The 19,291-nt window shown below is 37.2% G+C and overlaps 2 protein-coding genes across 9 annotated transcripts in view; one reads left to right on the top strand and one right to left on the bottom strand.

Annotated features, from left to right (window-relative positions):
• COL19A1 (collagen type XIX alpha 1 chain) overlaps positions 1 to 14,897 on the top strand; it is a 337,609-nt gene extending 322,712 nt beyond the window's left edge. Inside the window, exons 50-51 of the mRNA XM_032154149.2 lie at positions 6,756 to 6,833; positions 7,007 to 14,897. Coding sequence (XP_032010040.1) covers positions 6,756 to 6,833; positions 7,007 to 7,134 — 206 coding nt within the window. The 3' untranslated portion in view covers positions 7,135 to 14,897. The remainder of the gene's footprint in view (positions 1 to 6,755; positions 6,834 to 7,006) is intronic.
• A 936-nt stretch (positions 14,898 to 15,833) lies between these two features.
• Positions 15,834 to 19,291, bottom strand: part of COL9A1 (collagen type IX alpha 1 chain) — a 197,949-nt gene continuing 194,491 nt past the window's right edge. For 6 of the 8 annotated variants that reach the window (XM_058435315.1, XM_058435319.1, XM_032154050.2 and 3 more), the window contains one exon: positions 15,834 to 17,240. In XM_058435315.1, coding sequence (XP_058291298.1) covers positions 17,056 to 17,240 — 185 coding nt within the window. In that variant the 3' untranslated portion in view covers positions 15,834 to 17,055. Of the gene's footprint in view, positions 17,851 to 19,291 lie in introns of all 8 variants that reach the window. The other 2 variants (XR_009212388.1, XM_032154087.2) reach the window with 2 other exon arrangements.

Raw genomic sequence — 19,291 nt, 5'->3', positions numbered from 1 at the left:
GTGGCACATATACACCATGGAATACTATGCAGCCATAAAAAATGATGAGTTCATGTCCTTTGTAGGGACATGGATGAAACTGGAAAACATCAGTCTCAGTAAACTATCGCAAGGACAAAAAACCAAACACCGCATGTTCTCACTCATAGGTGGGAATTGAACAATGAGAACTCATGGACACAGGAAGGGGAACATCACACTCCAGGGACTGTTGTGGGGTGGGGGGAGGGGGGAGGGACAGCATTAGGATATATACCTAATGCTAAATGACGAGTTAATGGGTGCAGCACACCAACATGGCACATGTATACATATGTAACAAACCTGCACATTGTGCAGATGTACCCTAAAACTTATAGTATAATAATAATAAAAAATAAAAAGTAAAAACCATGGAGGATCTCAAGTTCCTTCCTTGAAATAATCAAAAGCAACTGGTATAAAGAAAGAAAAGAGAAAATTAACACTAAAATTAAATAAGAATGTAGTCCAAAATAATATATACGCAAAGAAGTGCTTTTCTGTCACCAGTTTCCTTCCTACTGCTATTCTATAATATTGAGCCTTATTTTCTGAAGTGTCCCGAGGTGATTGATGTGCCCTTCCTCTGCTAAAAGAGCAACATCTGTTCAGTTCCCAATAGCAGTGCCTGTTAGTATATATAACCTAATATAACCTTAGGACCTATAACCATGATTGCCAAGTCTTTGCGTTTAATTAGCACAATATAAAACAGGAACAGTTAAAATCTCTCTAGTTTTTTTTAAACCATACATATATTCCACCATTATCTTTAGATTATAGTGAAGTTTGGCAGATTGATGAAGGAAAGAGAAAAGTATAGGATGAGGAGTAGCCCTCTATGTATACACTATTGTGTAGAGGGGGCTAATTATTATCTTTCACTAGTTGGGTCTGTTCTGAAGTCAGAGTATATGAGACTGGAGTGCAGATCTCAAAAGCTCATCTGAAAATGTGTAATGCCTCAAGCCGCATGAAGAATAAGCAGCGTTAACACCAGTAGGAAGAAAACTTTGGATAGATCCTTCAGACAGTGGTGGTTTGAGAGGACAAAGAACAATGGGAAATTGAGATGATCAAGGAAAACAGCTCTGGAACTGGAGTTTCCTGTTCCACTCAAACACCTGGCTTCAGACACCTCACAGGTGCTGCGAAGGCCCATCTGGAAGGCTGTCAGTCAGAGGCAATTCTAAACCCACAGTATCAGTGAAGCTTTTGGAAACAAGCCTTCTGTTCACCACTCCACTTGCCCTTCCTTTTGCAAAGGATTTCTATGGATTTCATCTGCTGTTGTGCCTCAAAGATATTATAGACTACTTCTACTCCTGATAGGGCTTCTGGATGCAATTCTTGAATTTGGAAGATATCCCCACATGATTTCCAGTTTTTTTGTGAACCAAGGTTTACTAAAATTGTCAAAACTTTTGTCTCCCCATTGGGTTTCTGACAACAGACATATCTTGACTACAACTTAGTAGATGTCTCCTTAACCTTTACATAATACTTCCTTTTCAGTATTTGTTAAATTTGCCTAAAATTTAGCAAGAAAATTAATAAAAATTGCAAAATGTAAAATTCATTTTTAAGGAATATTTGTTTCTTAAAAATATTTGTTTTTAAGGAATATCAGTACAGTAGGCATGCTGTACTGATAATCCTGCCTAAAGGCACAGAGAAATCTCACTGAAAAGAAAGAAAATGAGAGGCTGCTGTTTAATTTTTGGTGCCTCTGGAGAAGTGCACAAGAAATTGAAGCGTTTTTCTCTAGTAGATAAATAGGTGTGACGTGCTCAGAAGATGAAGTTATACACGTAACTTATAAGCTTTGCTCTGCTCAATTGAAGTGTTTTTTTTTTCAAAGAGGAAAGAAAAAAATGCATTTAAAATCACCAGTGACCATGCAAACCTCAGATGCTATTGTCTGAATTAGTCCTTTTAATGACACAGCATGGTTGAGTTTAAGAAAGGGTCGAAGTCAGAAATGCAACATAGGTTGGGAAGAAGAGACGGCCTCTGAATGTGGCACAGTGCGTTCTGCCACTCATTCATCCTGTCTGATGGTGGCTCCTCTGAAATATTTAGAAGAGACATTTTGTTTTGTTTTGTTTTCAGTGTTTGTCAGGAAAGAAATCCATTTGGTTCTGAAATACATTTTTAAGAAATTTTAGAACCTTTCTGCTAATAGAGCTTGTGGATGGTAACTTTTGAACTTTAAATAATTTTTCGTATGTTTTCTAAAGTTTTTACAACGAAACATTGCTTATATTGGCAAAACACTTTGTTCCACTTATGACAACTTTACGATATATATGATCTTAAATATAGCTTAACTAAATTAATCTGAAATTTAAAATTAAAATTAAGTGGTTGGTTTGAAATATGCACTATGGAATGAGTCCTTTATTATCTTATCTTTAGGAAAAGACAAAAGTATAAAGGGGTTTCGTAAAGTTTCCTGTGCTTATTCTGAGAAGCAGGAGACGTATAGAAAGCAGTGAGAAAATCGACGTCAGACTGTGAGAGGTACACAGCTCATGTTGAAAAAAGGAAGAGCCGCTCCTACCAAGATTCTGATCGTGAAAGCTTGAGGATCCGCCTTCAGCACCCTGACCTTCTTAAAGTGAAAAGAAAGACCATTCGGATTCTGAGTTGCATCACCTCATTTGCAGTTTTTCTAAGTTTCTAAAGTGGTGATTGTCGATGTCTTTTTTAAATTGAAAACATTTCCAGACAGCTTTTAGATTTTAGCCGTCCCATGGGGTTCTGAGTACTGGCTTCCTGCTGTGCCTTGAGAGAACTTCCCTTGGTGTCCATTCCCACCTGGGGCTTGCAGCACAGGGCCTCATGGCTGGTTCTCCCAGGTATGAGCTAAAATGTGCCACATCAGAATAAAAGAAACCCCAAGAAGCATGATTCAGCTGAGTTCCCCTATATAAACAGGAGAGGCGAATTTTCCTAACAGACCTTATTCTTTCGAGTGAGTTTTATGAGAAAAAACTTCATTTAAACTTTTTCTCAAGCACAGCTGATTCTCCATCACCTATTCCACCCAAGGAATAGATACCACACCTAAAGCTCTACTCATTTCAGAAGGAACCTCACATGTGGGGTCAGTAGGAAAAAACAGCTACATCCATTCCATGCACCCTGCATCGGTTCCAAAAGGACAGTAGTGGGAGTAGTTGTTCTTACTTGCGCACTTTTAAAGTAATTGATCATACATAATGTTTATAGGAAGCACTTGTGATATATAGATTTAACCTTTCAAATTTAGTAGCATTAGGGGCATTTGGATATGGGAGGACATGTGAGTGTGTGTCAAAATGACTGAAGGGCACTGCTATCAACTGGTGGACCAGAACCAGGGAGGCTAAACAACTTGTAAGGCACAAGGCAACTCCTAACCCCACCCCCACCATGCCCACCGTAAACAACTATCCCTCCTAAAATGCCAATAGCATCTTTACTGGCTTTTTTCCGGTATGTATACAGGTGCACAGATTTACAACTTTATAAGTAAATATCTGGAGTCAAAACTGAAATCTTCCTACTAGAAAGAAACACAGTCTACCATCTGAAAAACTACACCAAGCACCAGGTTTCACCAATGGCTAGTACCTCTAGATGCTTTCAGTTAGGACACTGCTGGTGTTTTATTTGTTTTCCTACGTGAGCTACAGTTTTATCAAGCTGTCATCCCGTAGAATTTTTTTTTTTTTTTTTTGAGCTGCATTTTCGCTCTTGTTGCCCAGGCTGGAGCGCAATGGCCACAATCTCGGCTCACTGCAACCTCGGCCTCCTGGGTTCAAGCAATTCTCCTGCCTCAGCCTCCCAAGTAGCTGGAATTACAGGTGCCCGCCACCACGCCCAGCTAAGTTTTGTATTTTTAGTAGAGATAGGGTTTCACCATGTTGGCCAGGCTGGTCTTGAACTCCTGACCTCAGGTGATCCACCCGCCTCGGCCTCCCAAAGTGCTGGGATTACAGGTGTGAGCCACTGGGCCTGGCCTATCCTGTAGACTTATTGTCTATGGAAATACATGTTAGACCAGCCTCTTCCAAATTTAAAGACAGGCCCACCCTGAAGAGGTGAAAAGCTTAATTCTATAAATGGGGAAAGCTGTTATTGACCTTGTTAGCATTCCTACAAGGAGTTTTGTTATGAAGTAATGATTTAAAAAAAAAAAAAAAAAGACCCTACGACTTTATGGCAGCCTTCATAATGAATGAGCTTGGGACCTTAATAGGAAATTCAAGAGTAGAAAGTTCTCCTGTACTTGTGCAATTCAGTCGCTTTATCTATTAATAACAGGTAATTATTAACCTAATGAACTGAGAAATTTGTACAAAGAAATTGTTACATTTGACAGGAGAAGGGTAAATGTTACCTTATGCAAATACACAAATTACAGTTTATTAATTTGTAATACCACATGAACTGAAATGCATGTGCAATAATATATTTCTGCATTATATTGCAAATCTGAGAGCTGAATTCAAATGAAATAGGTAGGTTTTAGCCAATATATTCTTCATTTGGAATTGCATTACAGTCTTATTAATCCTCTTATTAATCAAAAGTTCATGTATCTTCAATTATTATTCTTTCTTCTTCATATTTTTAGCCTGTAATCTTAAGTACTTACTGAGATAGCTGAGGGTCAACTTTATAACTTTTCTGTAATAGTGGGACCTGAGTTAAACTATCAAATATACCTCAGGTAATAAATATTATTTTACTCCAGAAATGTTTAAGTAATGGATTTGGGAGGGCGCTTTCAAATGACCCTAAGTATATACATTTTTTTCCTGCTGTTCACATATGTTAAATGAAAGTCACTTATGTCAAAGAAATCCTGGAAACATTTTAAATTTGAATATAGATCAACTATGGTTATTATGTCACAAGACGAAGCCACTATTCTCTCTAGGGTCTAGGATTGTATTGAATATCTTTAACACAATTTTCAAATATAAATGTGTGAAGATTTCCTGCTAGTGAGTGTATTTCTACTATATAATTCAAAATATTTTTAACATATATTCTTTTTTCCACTAGTTTCACATTTATGATCAGGTCATACATAAAAAGCAAATAAACACCTGTGTGGTGATTACATTGCCAGTGTTGTTCAGATAATAATGTGTGCATTATATGACCTAGTCAAGGTGAAAATGATAACCCCAAAAACTGCTAATTCTCAACAATAATGGGAAATAATTGATCATACATACTGTTCATAGGGAGCATTACATTTTCTCCTCCTGCCATGTTCTACTGTAACAGCACACCTTTATGAAAAGTCACAACTAAGTCACGGCCTACTGTTTCCTACTGAGATGCTCTTCTACTGATATCTTTGCTGTGTGTCCACATGAGTCTACATGGCTGCTCTGTCCATTTGGGACAAGGAGTGATCTTTAAGGGGCTGTTTAAGTATGAAAAAGTTGGAAATAAAAACTCTATTTGCCATCACTGTGAAACTCTTACAGCATGGAACCTTTTATTCTAATGAAGTATTACATGGGTGCCAATATATAAAACACAGATAAAAATGCTTTATGCTTTTTATAAGCAGGGATAATGACTTCTGGAGACACAAATTTCTCTGTAGTCTTGTAGCTCAGCCAATAGCAAGCATATTAGATAGTAAGAATAATTTTGTTTTAAAATATAGACAGATCTTAGACCTAATTCATTTTGGTTAAAATATCTTAAGTTGATGAAGTGCATTTGGGAGACTCTCAGTCTCCTCTCTTGTTTCCTAGCTTTGCTGAAGCTCCTTTGGAGTTATACACTGCCACGTTCAAACATGGGGTGGATGTTTAAACGTTACTTAGAGCAGATATAATGTTTATAGTTGATCATCTGAACACAGACCTGACTTTTTAGATGAGTTAAGCCACGTATACTCATGCTCTCGCTATCATTTATTAGAATCTTGAATTGTTTGTTCATTTCCTTTAATTCTTGGAATAAGATCCATATTCCTATTATATTATCTTGTTCTCATTTTAAGCAAGACTCTTTCTGTATACTTCTTTCATTTAGCCTATACCTTGCCTTCAATCAGAATTCCTACTGAAGAGGGCTCACACAGCTTGTGATAGCTATTTGCAAGACTGATTTATTTAGGTATCATTTTCAGAGCCAAAATCTCGCTATCAAGAGTATAACTACTTGGGGCTGGGCATGGTGGCTCACACCTGTAATCCCAGCATTTTGGGAGGCCAAGGCGGGCAGATCACCTGAGGTCAGGAGTTCGAGACTAGCCTGGCCAACATGGCAAAACCCTGTCTCTAATAAAAATACAAAAAAAATAGCAGGAGTGGTGGTGAGTGACTGTAATGCCAGCTACTCAGGAGGCTGAGGCAGGAGAATCACTTGAACCCAGGAGGTGGAGGTTGCAGTGAGCCAAGATAATAGTGCCACTGCACTCCAGCCTGGGTGACAGAGCAAGACTCTGTCTCAAAAAAAAAAAAAAAAAAAATTTGACTAATTGGAACTTTTTATAGTAATTGCATGTTTTTTAAGATCCTCATTGCCCTATTATACCCAATCTGTTTAATATGTAAGTTTAATATGTGGTTAATGCCAAACAGTTAGCTAATATACTATTTATGTTAAGCAAATGTATCACATAATTATCACAGACGCAGAAAATGGTTCTTGTGTGTGCTGAGTTGCCATAGAACCCTTTTTGTGTGTCTTTTTTTTATATATTTCCCACTTAGGCTACAGAGGACAGAAGGGAGAAAGAGGTGAACCTGGAATTGGGCTGCCAGGGAGTCCAGGTCTTCCTGGGACTTCAGGTAAGAGTGATATTATCTTCACAACACAAGCAAGCCTTTAAAAATGAGAACCGTGCTTCTCCCCTAGGGTCCTTAAATGTCAACTCGAGTGATCCATGTTGGCTAGAGGGTGGGAGAGAGGAAGGGCCATATGTGATCTGCATTGTGATGTTTTGTTTTTTTTATGTCATTAGCTCTGGGTTTGCCAGGCTCACCAGGTGCCCCAGGCCCCCAGGGCCCCCCAGGACCCAGTGGAAGATGTAACCCAGAAGATTGCCTCTATCCTGTGTCTCATGCCCATCAGCGGACAGGTGGGAAATGAACACACCCGAAGAAGACTTCGTTCCTGGTGACACTTCCTTGCCATTGGAGCTATCTTAATACCATCAAACCCTCATCATCTGTGGGTTCCTTTTTTTTATTTTATTTTTTATTTTTTTTTGGAGTAAGCCAGACATTAAAAGCAACCATTTGAATCCTATTCCTATAGCAATTGCAAATCAGCATTTTTTGATTTTTCCCAAATTCATTCCATATGTTTTGCTTTACAATTGCTATGATTTTTACTCAGAGTTTTATATGAAATATGCAAGTAAATTTTATCGTTAGTTCTTCTTCAAAAGGAAATTGCACCTTGTGACTTAGTAGACTGATGATGATATCCATTTTGTAGACTCATCAACATGTGGTTGGCCTTTGATTTCTCAATTTTAAAGTTTCAGACTTTAAGTTTTCTTGGTGTTTAAATTTACTATCATTGCTAAACATCTTGTCAACTTTTTTGATATAGTGCATTGCTCCTGTTGAATGTTTTTTGACTACTTTTTATAACTTAAGAATTTTTATACCATCTACATCTATCCTACTTATGCAGAAAAAATAGGCAATAAGAACTTCATTTTACAACTTATGTTTTCAAAAAAAAAATGCAGGAAACTGTTTTATCAGGGAGCCGAAACACCCAGCATAGCCAACCACTGAAATGATTTTGTTAATTCTGTGTAATGAGCTCAATTCAAAGCAATCACCACTGGCATGAATAAGTACTGCATGAAAAGGGAGTATCAAATTCCAGTTTTGTATGAGTTCTGCAAAAAAAAGCCTAATACTCTGTGGTCCCCTCACTCAGTTTCTCATTTGGTAAACAGAAAGCTGTTTTCCCTGCAAGGTGCTTGGTGGTGACGTCACCAAGCTGTCTTTGGTACTCTTAAAGCTTCAATGGCCTAGCAAGATCTTTGGGCCCTTGTATCCATTATTCTTATGACCTCATCACCCTCAGACTTTAAGACAAGACGCCACCATCAGAACAAAGGATGGGATACGTAAAGAATGGACTCACTTGTCCTAGAAGATGAATGTGTAGTGTCAGCAAATGCATATTAAGAAGGCGAAGCCCAAAAGCTCTTAAGGAGAATTATATTTCTCCAGAAGCTGCAGCAAGAGGTACAGCTCAACAAAGGAAAACCACAGGACCGGATATTCAACTAGTGCTCAGACCAAAGAGTTCACACCCACTCTAAAACCATGTCCTCTGAAAAGAAACAAAAATACAGTGATCATCAAATGACTAAACAGTCTTTCTGTTGATTAGCTGTGCATTCATTGAGGAACTGTTGATTGGCAGGCACTGATTCTCTAGAATACTGGGCATGAGGATGTTGCAGAAGTCTAGATGGTGGGTCCCACAGATGTGAGAACATGCCGCAAGAGCCTGCCAGCCACAGCAATCAGGACTCACACCTCTTCAAGGAGCAGTGCAGATTTCAATTTGGCTGAAACAGGATGATTGCTTTTGTCTGTTTACTGAAAAATGAGTTTAGAAAGGCGAGCCCACTGACATTGGAAAAAGCTGTGAACAGAGTTGTGTCTGAGGAACGTGCCTAATTTAAGGCAGGGTTTGTTCCAATGCATCCATGATTTGAACCGTTTTTCATTATAGATTAATGAACTGCTGGTCAGGTACTGTCTACAATGGCTGTGCATACCTATAACGTTTTAGGTATTTCATATTGAATTATGCTGTATATTTCAATTCCAAGTTTATTTATTTTATTTTCCAAGGTTATTTTATTTATTGTAAGCGTTTTGACATTGATTTTTTTTTTCATTTTCTTTCTTGTGCAATACCTACAACGGTGCTGTGTTTTAAACTTACACAATTGGAACATACATATGTGTTTTCTTAGTAAAATGGTAATTTATCCTGAAAAAGTGTACATAGATCTAAAATTTGGTGCTATGTGTATATCTTGAGCTTTTAATTTGTTTAATTTTCTAAACGCTTACAACTTATCTGCCACTCATATTAATTTACTTGAATTTGTCATAAAGCTAAACATTTTATATGTTTTCAAAGATTTTTTTTCATATTAATAGGTTGTTTATCTTTTTGCCTGTTTGCTAATTTAAAAATATTTATTTTATCATTTTAATGTTTTCATGGACTTTTTTGCTGATGGTAATCAACTTTTTTTGTTTTTTGGTTTTTGAGTTGTTCCTTCCATAGACATAAAAAGACAATTCATTTTCTTGTTTTATTAACTCTGTTCATTTTTATTCTACAAAATACATCATGCATTCTTTTTTATAAATTGTATATTTAGAAATCTTTCTAAATACCATTAATGCTTGACTGGTTAATTCCTATTTCAAGGATTTGGATTTATTCAGGTAATTTGATGGGACGGGGAAATATAATATTATGTGATGCATATTACAAAGTGGACTTGTCACAATGACACAAACTCATTTTTTGTAACTGGGAAATATGACTACATTTGACATAACTAGAGAAACAGGGCTGTATCCACATGGTACAAGCCTTTCTCACCCTACTCTATTATTTACCTTCAGATACTTTTTCCTGCCTCAGCTCTGTACACATGATATGCAACAAAGGGCAGCAAGAAATGCTGGGTCCACCTAATTTAACACCAAATGAAGTTGAGATTTGACAGTTGCCCCACTCCTTTAATAAAAAGAAAGTAAATAATTTGGGCCCCAAAGTAGGGTGGGAAATTTTCCTCTAAATGACTTGCTGGTTGCCAAATCCCTTGCACCATTTTATTCCATTCCAAAACATGTGTTTATTTCCACATAGATGTTAATGATGTTCAAAGCAGGGGAGAAGAATTATTCAATTTCATGAATTATCTCTTGTTTGCACTCCAGAAAACATACGTGTTTAAATACAAAATAATTATGGGCCATGACGATTAATATTAAAACTGTGATTTCCATATACAAGTATGTTTGAGTTCCAATCTTACATTTTATACCAAGTTCAAAACACTTTCAGATAGAAGTCTTTCTATGCAAAGATTAAAGTATGACTTCAATTAATATTTATGGCCTTTGGAATCCAAAGAAAAACAGAAGAATAATTCATGGATTTGTTCATTATTCTTTCCAACTGAAGACATTAACCATTACTTCTAACCGTAACACAAACACAGCAAGTTTTAACCTTTTAAACTTTTCACTTTGCGATCAAAGTAACCCCGTAAGTTTATTTCCCTATTTCATGATATTGTTTAAACTTTAAAATTTTAGTCACTTAAAGAACTTAAGCAATTATATTAAAATACGTTGTCTGTGAAAATTATCATTTGATATTTGGTTTATAAAGTAATTTTTATGAATCTGTTTTATGAGTTGGGTAAGATTTAGCCTTTCTGCAGCCTCTCTCATCTGTTGGGAACCTGTGATATACCTCCATTTGTCCACAAGATGGTGTTTAAAGCAATTTGTTCAGAAGAACTGAACAAACTAACAGAAATACAAGGCTACGAACGGTTTAGTGGACAACTAAATCAGACTCTTGCCTTTGCACTTTTTTTTAACTATTGTAGATAATTTTTGTTAATTTGTTTTGTTAATTTATGTTTTTCCTAATTTTAAGCATCTTTATGAAACAGGCACAGTACCCTTTGGTTTGTTGACTGTTTTGATTTTATTTCTTCGGTGGATATATATGTACTTATACACTTAGTTAACACGCAGATTAACTATTCATAACTGTTTATACACCACTCTCATATTTTAGTGATCAAATAGTGATCAAACAGCTAAATAATTATCCTACCTTTTAGACCGGACAGATACTCTCTTTCAATAGACAAGAAAAAAGATTTAGCTTGTCACAAGAAGTAGACAATTTATAAAACTACACAATGTCTAAACTCTATGTTGCTCAGTGTACTGAAAATTTTACAGTTAGATTTGTATAACGTTTATATTTTTCTAGAATACATCACTATTTACAAAAGTACAATTAGAAACACCATTTTTTTAGTACCATTTTTATTTTCATAACACTAATAATACACTGGGATTGAGAATTTCTCAGTTAAGTGTTTTGCTGAAGTTGTTTTAATGAATACTCAAAAAAGTTTTGCAGATTTGTCTATTGCTCTTGTTCTTAAATTATTTTTCACACTTGTCTGTATCCACCTTCTGAAGACATACAAGTGTTTACTGTCGTGGTTTTCCAGCGTTATTTCTTAATACTTGAGTGTTGACACATTTTTGTACCATCCCCCTTTTGTACCATCTCTGCTCACAAAGATTATATGCAGGCTTTGAAGAGGAGGAGATGCAGAAGATAATTGAATTTGTATCTTTTATGCCTACATAATTCAAAGTGACTTAGTCCACTGAATTGTGTTCATTTATTAGTTGGCTGGTTAAGATAGCATTAATTATCTTAAATTTGTTCAACTACTAAAAGTCTCAGGCAATAGGACAAATGAGTGTCATCATTTTTATTGTGTGGCTTACCTGGAGCTATAATCCAAATGTTTTACTCGACAAAATAATGCTAGAGTAACTGATCAATTTGGTTAAATTGAATGAAGAACCAAGTGAACACAGAGAAAACTCATTCAGACATGTAGACCCAGCACAGCAAAAATTTGTCTGAAAGATAAGACAACCTTATAAGACCAAAGCTAAGTCTAAGAAAATCTAAATGGAAAAAAAAATTGCAAGTTCAGATCCAATAGTGAGTGATGTGGTACAACTGGAGGAGTTAGCTACTTGCTTCATGAATTCGTCAAAAGTGAATACTAATAAAGTGGGAGGCTTCACTAAATGAGGGAGTAAATAAGATATAAGTTTATCAGAAGTGTGTGTATTGTGTGACCATACTAAGCTTCTGGGTGTAAGTAAAGATGCTGGCTGTTTTACAACTTTTTATTTTATTGTGTTATGTACATTTTGGAGATAAATGTTTTTCAGTGCATTAATGTCTTTAAATTCAGGTTGTATTGGGTGTATTTTACAACTATTTATTTTTAAATAACATTTAGGGTGTGTTTTCCCCCATTTTGTTTGTTCTCTATCTTACCTCATCAAACTCTTTAAGGTTTAATTGAATATACTCACGTTAAGTGCAATGGCACTAGTTTTATTCAAAATCCCACATGGGCATAATGCTTTGAGGCATTGATTCCTATGTGTTCATTATGCATAATGAGCTTGTCACCTATCTCAGCAATAAAGGTTCTGACCCTATGTCAGGGAAATCTAAGGTGCAATTATTGAGGCCATTTCTACTCTTCATCACTTGCCACGGCTGAAGCTCCACACTTCAGTCCGTTTTGTTTGGTGTCAACCATGGGGATGCTCCAGAAGCACTCTCGGCTAACCATGAGCCCACAGGTGTCCAAGGAACCTTAATTGGTCTATTGCAGGGTTCATGTTTGTACCATCATTATAGTATTCTTTGTCACATGAATCATTGCTCAGCTTGAAATAATCAAGTTTGTCACCCATCTCCCTGGCAGTTCATAAAAAGCCTAGTCTAATTATTTCAGATGAGAATTATAAGCATAAACAAAAGCCCAAAAGCAGACAGTCCTTTGGGACTTTTGTCCCCCAGAGTGACCATCTCACTAAAATCATTTGAGACTTTTTGCTGTAGAGGTCCCTGAGGGAGATAAGAAATAACACAATTAACTTTTCTCATCCATAGAAGCTTTTACACCATGAGTGATAAGGAAATAGGCAATAAGTAGTTAAATACATAGCAGGTTTTCTTAACAGAAATTAATTATATCAAAAGGTGCCAGATGATTTATATGTTTACTTATACCGGGTAATAACTTACATCGTTCTTAACTATTCCTATCTTCAGGCCCCCTTTGGATAAATTAACTAGGTGCTCTCTAAAGAATATTGTTGTCTTTTCACACACATATTTTCAACTTAGACACAAAATGGAATTTCAAATATATCTCAGAAAGAGAGGTAGTTTGTTGGAGACAGTTTCCCTCACTTGTTCTCTCTCCAGCTATGTTTTGATAACTTGGAGTCAAGAGTAATTTGTGAAGGCATGTTAAGCAGAGAGTTAGCATGAATTGCCATTTATTAAGACTAAAAGTAATTTTCAGTTAGCAGCATCCTCTTCCTGATAGCCAGATCAATCAAATATGTTACACTTCCTCTCTTTGAGCATTTAAAGAGCACTTGAGCATGTGTATTTACAGACAGGCATTACTACAGTCAGCCCATTTTGATTTAATAGTTTCTGAGCCATAGGTACTTTATACTGCCATGTCCTGGATCACAACTCACTAAAGAAGACTACACAATTGAAAAGTATTTGTTTTACTTTGTGCAAAAGAACTTAACCTATGTTTATTGAACACAAGTATTCTTTTTTAAAAAGATATTTAAAGTCATTTATGTTCATCACCCTCTATAAACAGCAAGATTGCTAGTTTGCTAGTATTTTTTTCCTTAATACTGAGTTTTCACTCCTTTTGCCAGGTTACCAGCAAATATTTTTAAGTAATTTTCTTGATATTTGGAAATCAGAATTTCTATTGGTTTTCCACCTATGTTGGTTTAGTTAGTTTATTTTAGAGACAGGGTCTTGTTCTGTCGCCCAGGCTACAGTGCAGTGGTGTGATCATAGCTCACCATGGCTTCAAACTCCTGGTCAAGGAATCCTCCAACCTCAGCTTCTCGAGTAGCTGGGACTACAGGCGCTCACTACCATGCCTGGCTAATTTTTAAATTTGTTTTTATTTTTGTAGAGACGGGAGACTCACCGTCTTGCCCAGGCTGGTCTCGAACTCCTGGGCTCAAGCTATCCTCCCATCTTGGCCTTTCAAAGTGTTGGGATTACAGGTGTGAGCCACCATGCCCAGCCTTGGTTTACTTTTAAACTCAGAGACTATATCTCAGAAACACTATAATCACCAAAAAATTTTAAAAATACAATAGAGGTGATCTTCTACAGCAGGAATTTATATTAAGCTTATTTCAGTTGGCAAATAAATCAGATTTTACTAATGATGTTTAAGAATAGCAATATTGGTTCAGTCAGCTTGAAATGTAAAGTATCCAAATAATCAAATCAATCACCTATCCTGATATGACTACTCATTCATATTCTTCTGCTGTGCAGAAGCCAATTACCCAAAACCATGCCAGGGAATTTATGTGTTCAGTCAGTCTAGGAAGTGATTTCCATAGTTCTTAACCAACCTGTCAGATATTAGGGTCGAAAATCATATCATACTGCCATAGAAGCACTGGCTAGAAATAAATCAGGAATCATTTGCCCTTAATTAACATGCCAGGTTCCAACCAACTTTATTTATTTATACTCTTCTCTCCCAGTGAGTGCTCTAGTTGCCACTTCATCCAACTTTCAAAAATATCTCAGAGAGGATTTGAGATTTCTGTTTTGCTAGAGAGACATGCTTGGTCAGATTCAACATTTATCAACTCTCTTTCATGGAGGGAATTTGCTGGGCTCTTTTCCTTGCAAGTTCTAAGTCAAGTGTCTTCCGCTTCTGTAAACTACTTCACTTAACTGAAATTTATAATGAATTGTTCCTGCCATTTGGAATGTGGTAGTTTTGCATAATCTATTTGTAAGTGCTTGTTGCCAATGTTGCTGACTGTATCTGTGGAGCTTGTTGTACAACCTTTACATAACCAGGTTTGTAAAACAGTTGAGTGAACTGTTCTTTGAAATTTTATTTTTTTTAATTTTCTTATGAATATTACAAAACTTAGAAACATGTTTGATTATCTAATTTTTCTTTTATTGTATTTGATTATGTCACTCTCGTTAAAATAAAAGCACTTTGGTGAAAAGATAATTTCTATGCATTTATTTAATTATGTGTCACAGCTCCTGAAAAAGTTTGCCATTTTTTTAAGTATTGTTTTAGGGAGCTATAACAGAGACCTTTATTTTCAAAAATCATATTCGAAAAAAGGGAAAGAACATTCTTTCAGTCTATGGAAATAGCACTGATCTATATGGCAAAGTTGGAATCTTCTTAAGCAAAATTCATGCTAGAAGCATAAAACTAGATGCCGTAAGCAGTTTTAAAGAAATCCAAATACAAATTACATAGTGATTGATTTAACCAAACAACTAGGACTAGAATTTAAAATGTATAAAAGTACGCATGAGAAAAAATATATAAAAAATTATATTAGGGCTCACTCTCCTTTGACGACAGAATTTAGTCCCATAAACTAACTAAAGATGCTATGTTGAACTATTGTTCTATGCCCCAGCACAGGTTACTCACAGGCTCTGTGATAGAAAATGAATATATTGTCTGTTGGATAGTTAAGTAGATGTTAATGAAACAGCAAGCCAATATGATTACATAAATAATAATAAAGTGCTTAAGTGGTCAGGAAATACTTGTTAAGAATACAGTGCTTGGCCGGGCGCGGTGGCTCACGCTTGTAATCCCAGCACTTTGGGAGGCCGAGGCGGGCGAATCACGAGGTGAGGAGATCGAGACCACGGTGAAACCCCGTCTCTACTAAAAATACAAAAAATTAGCCGGGCGTGGTGGTGGGCGCCTGTAGTCCCAGCTACTCGGAGAGGCTGAGGCAGGAGAATGGCGTGAACCCGGGAGGCGGAGCTTACAGTGAGCCGAGATCGCGCCACTGCACTCCAGCCTGGGCGACAGAGCGAGACTCCGTCTCAAAAAAAAAAAAAAAAAAAAAAAAGAATACAGTGCTTTAGCTGAGCTGCATTTATAAAATTTACAAGAAATGGTGAAACATAAATCATGTTTGCAATAAAGTTCTGAGTAGGAGGGAGCTAACAAGCCATTGGAATGAAGGCAGTGGTTCTTAACCTAGAAACAAAGCAAGGCTAGACTTAAAAAAGTCCACGAAATCTCTGAAATACTATACAAAAATATACATGCACATGCAGGTGCACATCTTTCTAGGGAATTAACATTTCAAAAAGGTCCATGAAGCTCTTTCCATACACACTAAAACACACACACACACACACACGCATCTGTCACAGGGTAACACCCTCTGTGGAACAGCTTTTTAAATTACTTTATGTAGAATAAACACTAATATTGTAAACATACACCTATAGAACCAGTAGTTAAGTAATGTTTAATGTATCTAAATAAGCTCAGTAACTTCTTTTCATTGAACATGATTATTTACAAGAAAACATGCAAGAGATTAAGAAACCATATTTATTTCTTCTTTGGTACAACCAGAGATGTTACCTCAAACCCTTAAAATAAATAATCTCATCAATAAAATTTATGAATGCCAGAGTATTAAAATTATTTCTTCGCTTTCACATAGAAGCGCTCAAAATATTAACAGGTTTGGGGTAAAGTACATACAGTTCAACAAAAGTTCAAGCCGAAGAAGGAAACCAATACGTGATGTAAAGAAATCATTTCGGGCGATGTAGCCCTTTCTTATTACTCCAGAGACAGCACATCGATGGGATTTTAAGCACCAATTCCATTGAATGTAGTGGGGTTTCTTCATAACTAGTCTAGTAATCCTCTATATAACTGAAACAATAATCTGAGAACAATATCTAAATGAAAATAACTACTGCAACTGAGGTAAACCAAACAGTTGTTTTTGTTTATTGGCACAGTGGCCCACGATAAGACACATAGGTATAGCACACTAAAGCTCAAGATCCTGGGAACAGGAGTATGAATTTATTCAAGGGAGGTGTTTGGTTTTCTTTTTTTTTTTTTTAACTGATGACTCTGCTGTCTTCCCTCCAAGGGAAAGGAAAGAGAACTTACTGAATAGCACCGTTCTTCTAAATGTGATTGTCAAGTAGGACTTCTGTAATCATACTGAAGGTAATACATTGTAATCATGCTGAAGGTAATCATCTTTTCCCCAGCTTTGGATGGTGTTTCTCACCCAAGCTCCTTCACCAGGCGTGGTTCATGCAGACAGCCTTGCAGCACTGAGCCTTTCAAGGGTCAGGCCCTTTGATAAATGCTCGCTGACCAGCCTGCATGGTGCAGGAGGCTGGCTCACAGAAACCGGGAAGCCCAGGAGGTCCCGGGGGTCCAGGCACTCCAGGAATTCCTGCCACCCCTGGGGGGCCTCGCTCACCGTCTCGGCCATTTCTGCCATAGCTGGCAGGGCCTGGGTCACCTGAAACACACAGAAGATTACACATGTGAACAGGAGAATCCTCATCGATGCAAACTGGCAGAGGGCACGGCTCAGCAGCGCTCAGATAAGGGGTTTAACAAACGCTTTTGGAAACGATGGATGATGACTGGTGATGATTGGTGATGAAGATGATGATGATGATGATAAGATCCCTTCCTTGGACTTGGGCTTTCATGGAAATTAAAAGTAGAAAGAGACCTCAGTGTCTCTAACCTCCATTTCCATCAGTAGAGCTGCACCGTGCACCATGGTAGCCTCCAGCCACAGGTGCCTATTGAGCGCTGAAATGTGATGAGGCCAAATGGAGATGAACTAAGTATCAAACACACCTGGATTTTAAAGACTTCATATGAAAAAATATAAAATAGTTCATTAATAATTTTTGTGTCTATTACATGATGAAATGATCTTTTGCACACAGTGGATTAAGTAAATTATATTATTAAAATTAATGTCACTTGATTATTTTTACCTTTTTCATGTGGCTACTTGATTTAAAATCATACATGCAACTCACATTTGTGGCTCACATTATATTTCTTTTGAATGCAAGTAGCAGTATTCCTTACTTCTAATAGTTGAGCAACATCTGGGCAGGGAGAAGTATAGCTTAGTGGTTAAAAACACAGGTTTTGGAGACAGACAAATAGCTTTACATTCTAGCCCTATCATTTATGAAAAATGTGACATTAGCAAGTCACTAATCTCAGTTTCTTCATCTACAAGATGGGATAATGTCTTCTTAATAATTAAATTCAGGCCAGATGCAGTGGCTCATGCCTGTAATCCCAGCACTTTGGGAAGCCAAGGTGGGCGGATCACCTGAGGTCAGGAGTTTGAGATCAGCCTGGCCAAAATGGTGAAACCTCATTTCTACTAAAAATACAAAAAACTTAGCAAGGTATGATGGTGTATGCCTGTAGTCCCAGCTACTCAGGAGGCTGAGGCAGGAGAATTACTTGCACCTGGGAGGCAGAGGTTGCTGTGAGCCGAGATCGCGCCACTGCACTCCAGCCTGGGCGACAGAACAAGACTTCGTATTAAAAATAATCATAATAGGCCGGGCGCGGTGGCTCACGCTTGTAATCCCAGCACTTTGGGAGGCCGAGGCGGGCGGATCACGAGGTCAGGAGATTGAGACCACGGTGAAACCCCGTCTCTACTAAAAAAAATACAAACCCCGTCTCTACTAAAAAAAATACAAAAAAAAAATTAGCCTGGCGTGGTGGCGGGCGCCTGTAGTCCCACCTACTCGGAGAGGCTGAGGCAGGAGAATGGTGTGAACCCGGGACACAGAGTTTGCAGTGAGCCAAGATTGTGCCACTGCACTCCAGCCTGGGCGACAGAGCAAGACTCCGTCTCAAAAAAAATAATAATAAAAAAATAAAATTATAATAATAATAATTAAATTCTACAATCAAAAGCACCTGATAAATAGGGGCTATTATTACAATTATTAAGATATTATTGATTAATGTCTTTTAGAAGGCTGTGCCATGTGCCCTACAAAATTTCATGATATTTTTCTCATGAAGGGCTGACCCCAACATGAACTTTGCAATAGCAGGTTCTTTGGGGGACATTTCTTGCTTGTCTTCCTTTTGTCGTGTTTAAGGGTTGTATGTTGCCCTCAATGGGACACACTCTCTGAGGCACAGCACCCCATAACAAAGAGGAATGTCTGCTGAATGTTTACCCCAGTGCACCAGCAGCACTTTCACACAATTATTGCAAAAGTGGTGATGCGAAATCAGTGTAAAACAAATTGTGTATGCCAAAATAATATAGGGATCCTCATTCCATCTCAGCCATCTTGGTCTTTCAGCCAAAAAGCTGGAAGCCAAATCTGCATGTTCAACTACTTACTTGCTTATATTTGGTTACTTTCCTTCTTTCTCTGTGGTTTTTACTTTTCTTTTTCTATTTTAGTTGTCTTTTTACATGTCTTTTGTTGGTCTTACTGTAGTAATATGGTCTTATTCAGTGGTCTTATTACATATATCTCACATATTTTTAGAAGGAAGGTAGGT

This window comes from Hylobates moloch, unplaced genomic scaffold (assembly GCF_009828535.3).
Source record: "Hylobates moloch isolate HMO894 unplaced genomic scaffold, HMol_V3 SCAFFOLD_2, whole genome shotgun sequence".
In the NCBI taxonomy this organism is placed as follows: Eukaryota; Metazoa; Chordata; class Mammalia; order Primates; family Hylobatidae; genus Hylobates; species Hylobates moloch.
Note: the sequence above shows the minus strand (reverse complement) of the source record. Positions and strands in the feature narration are given on the sequence as shown.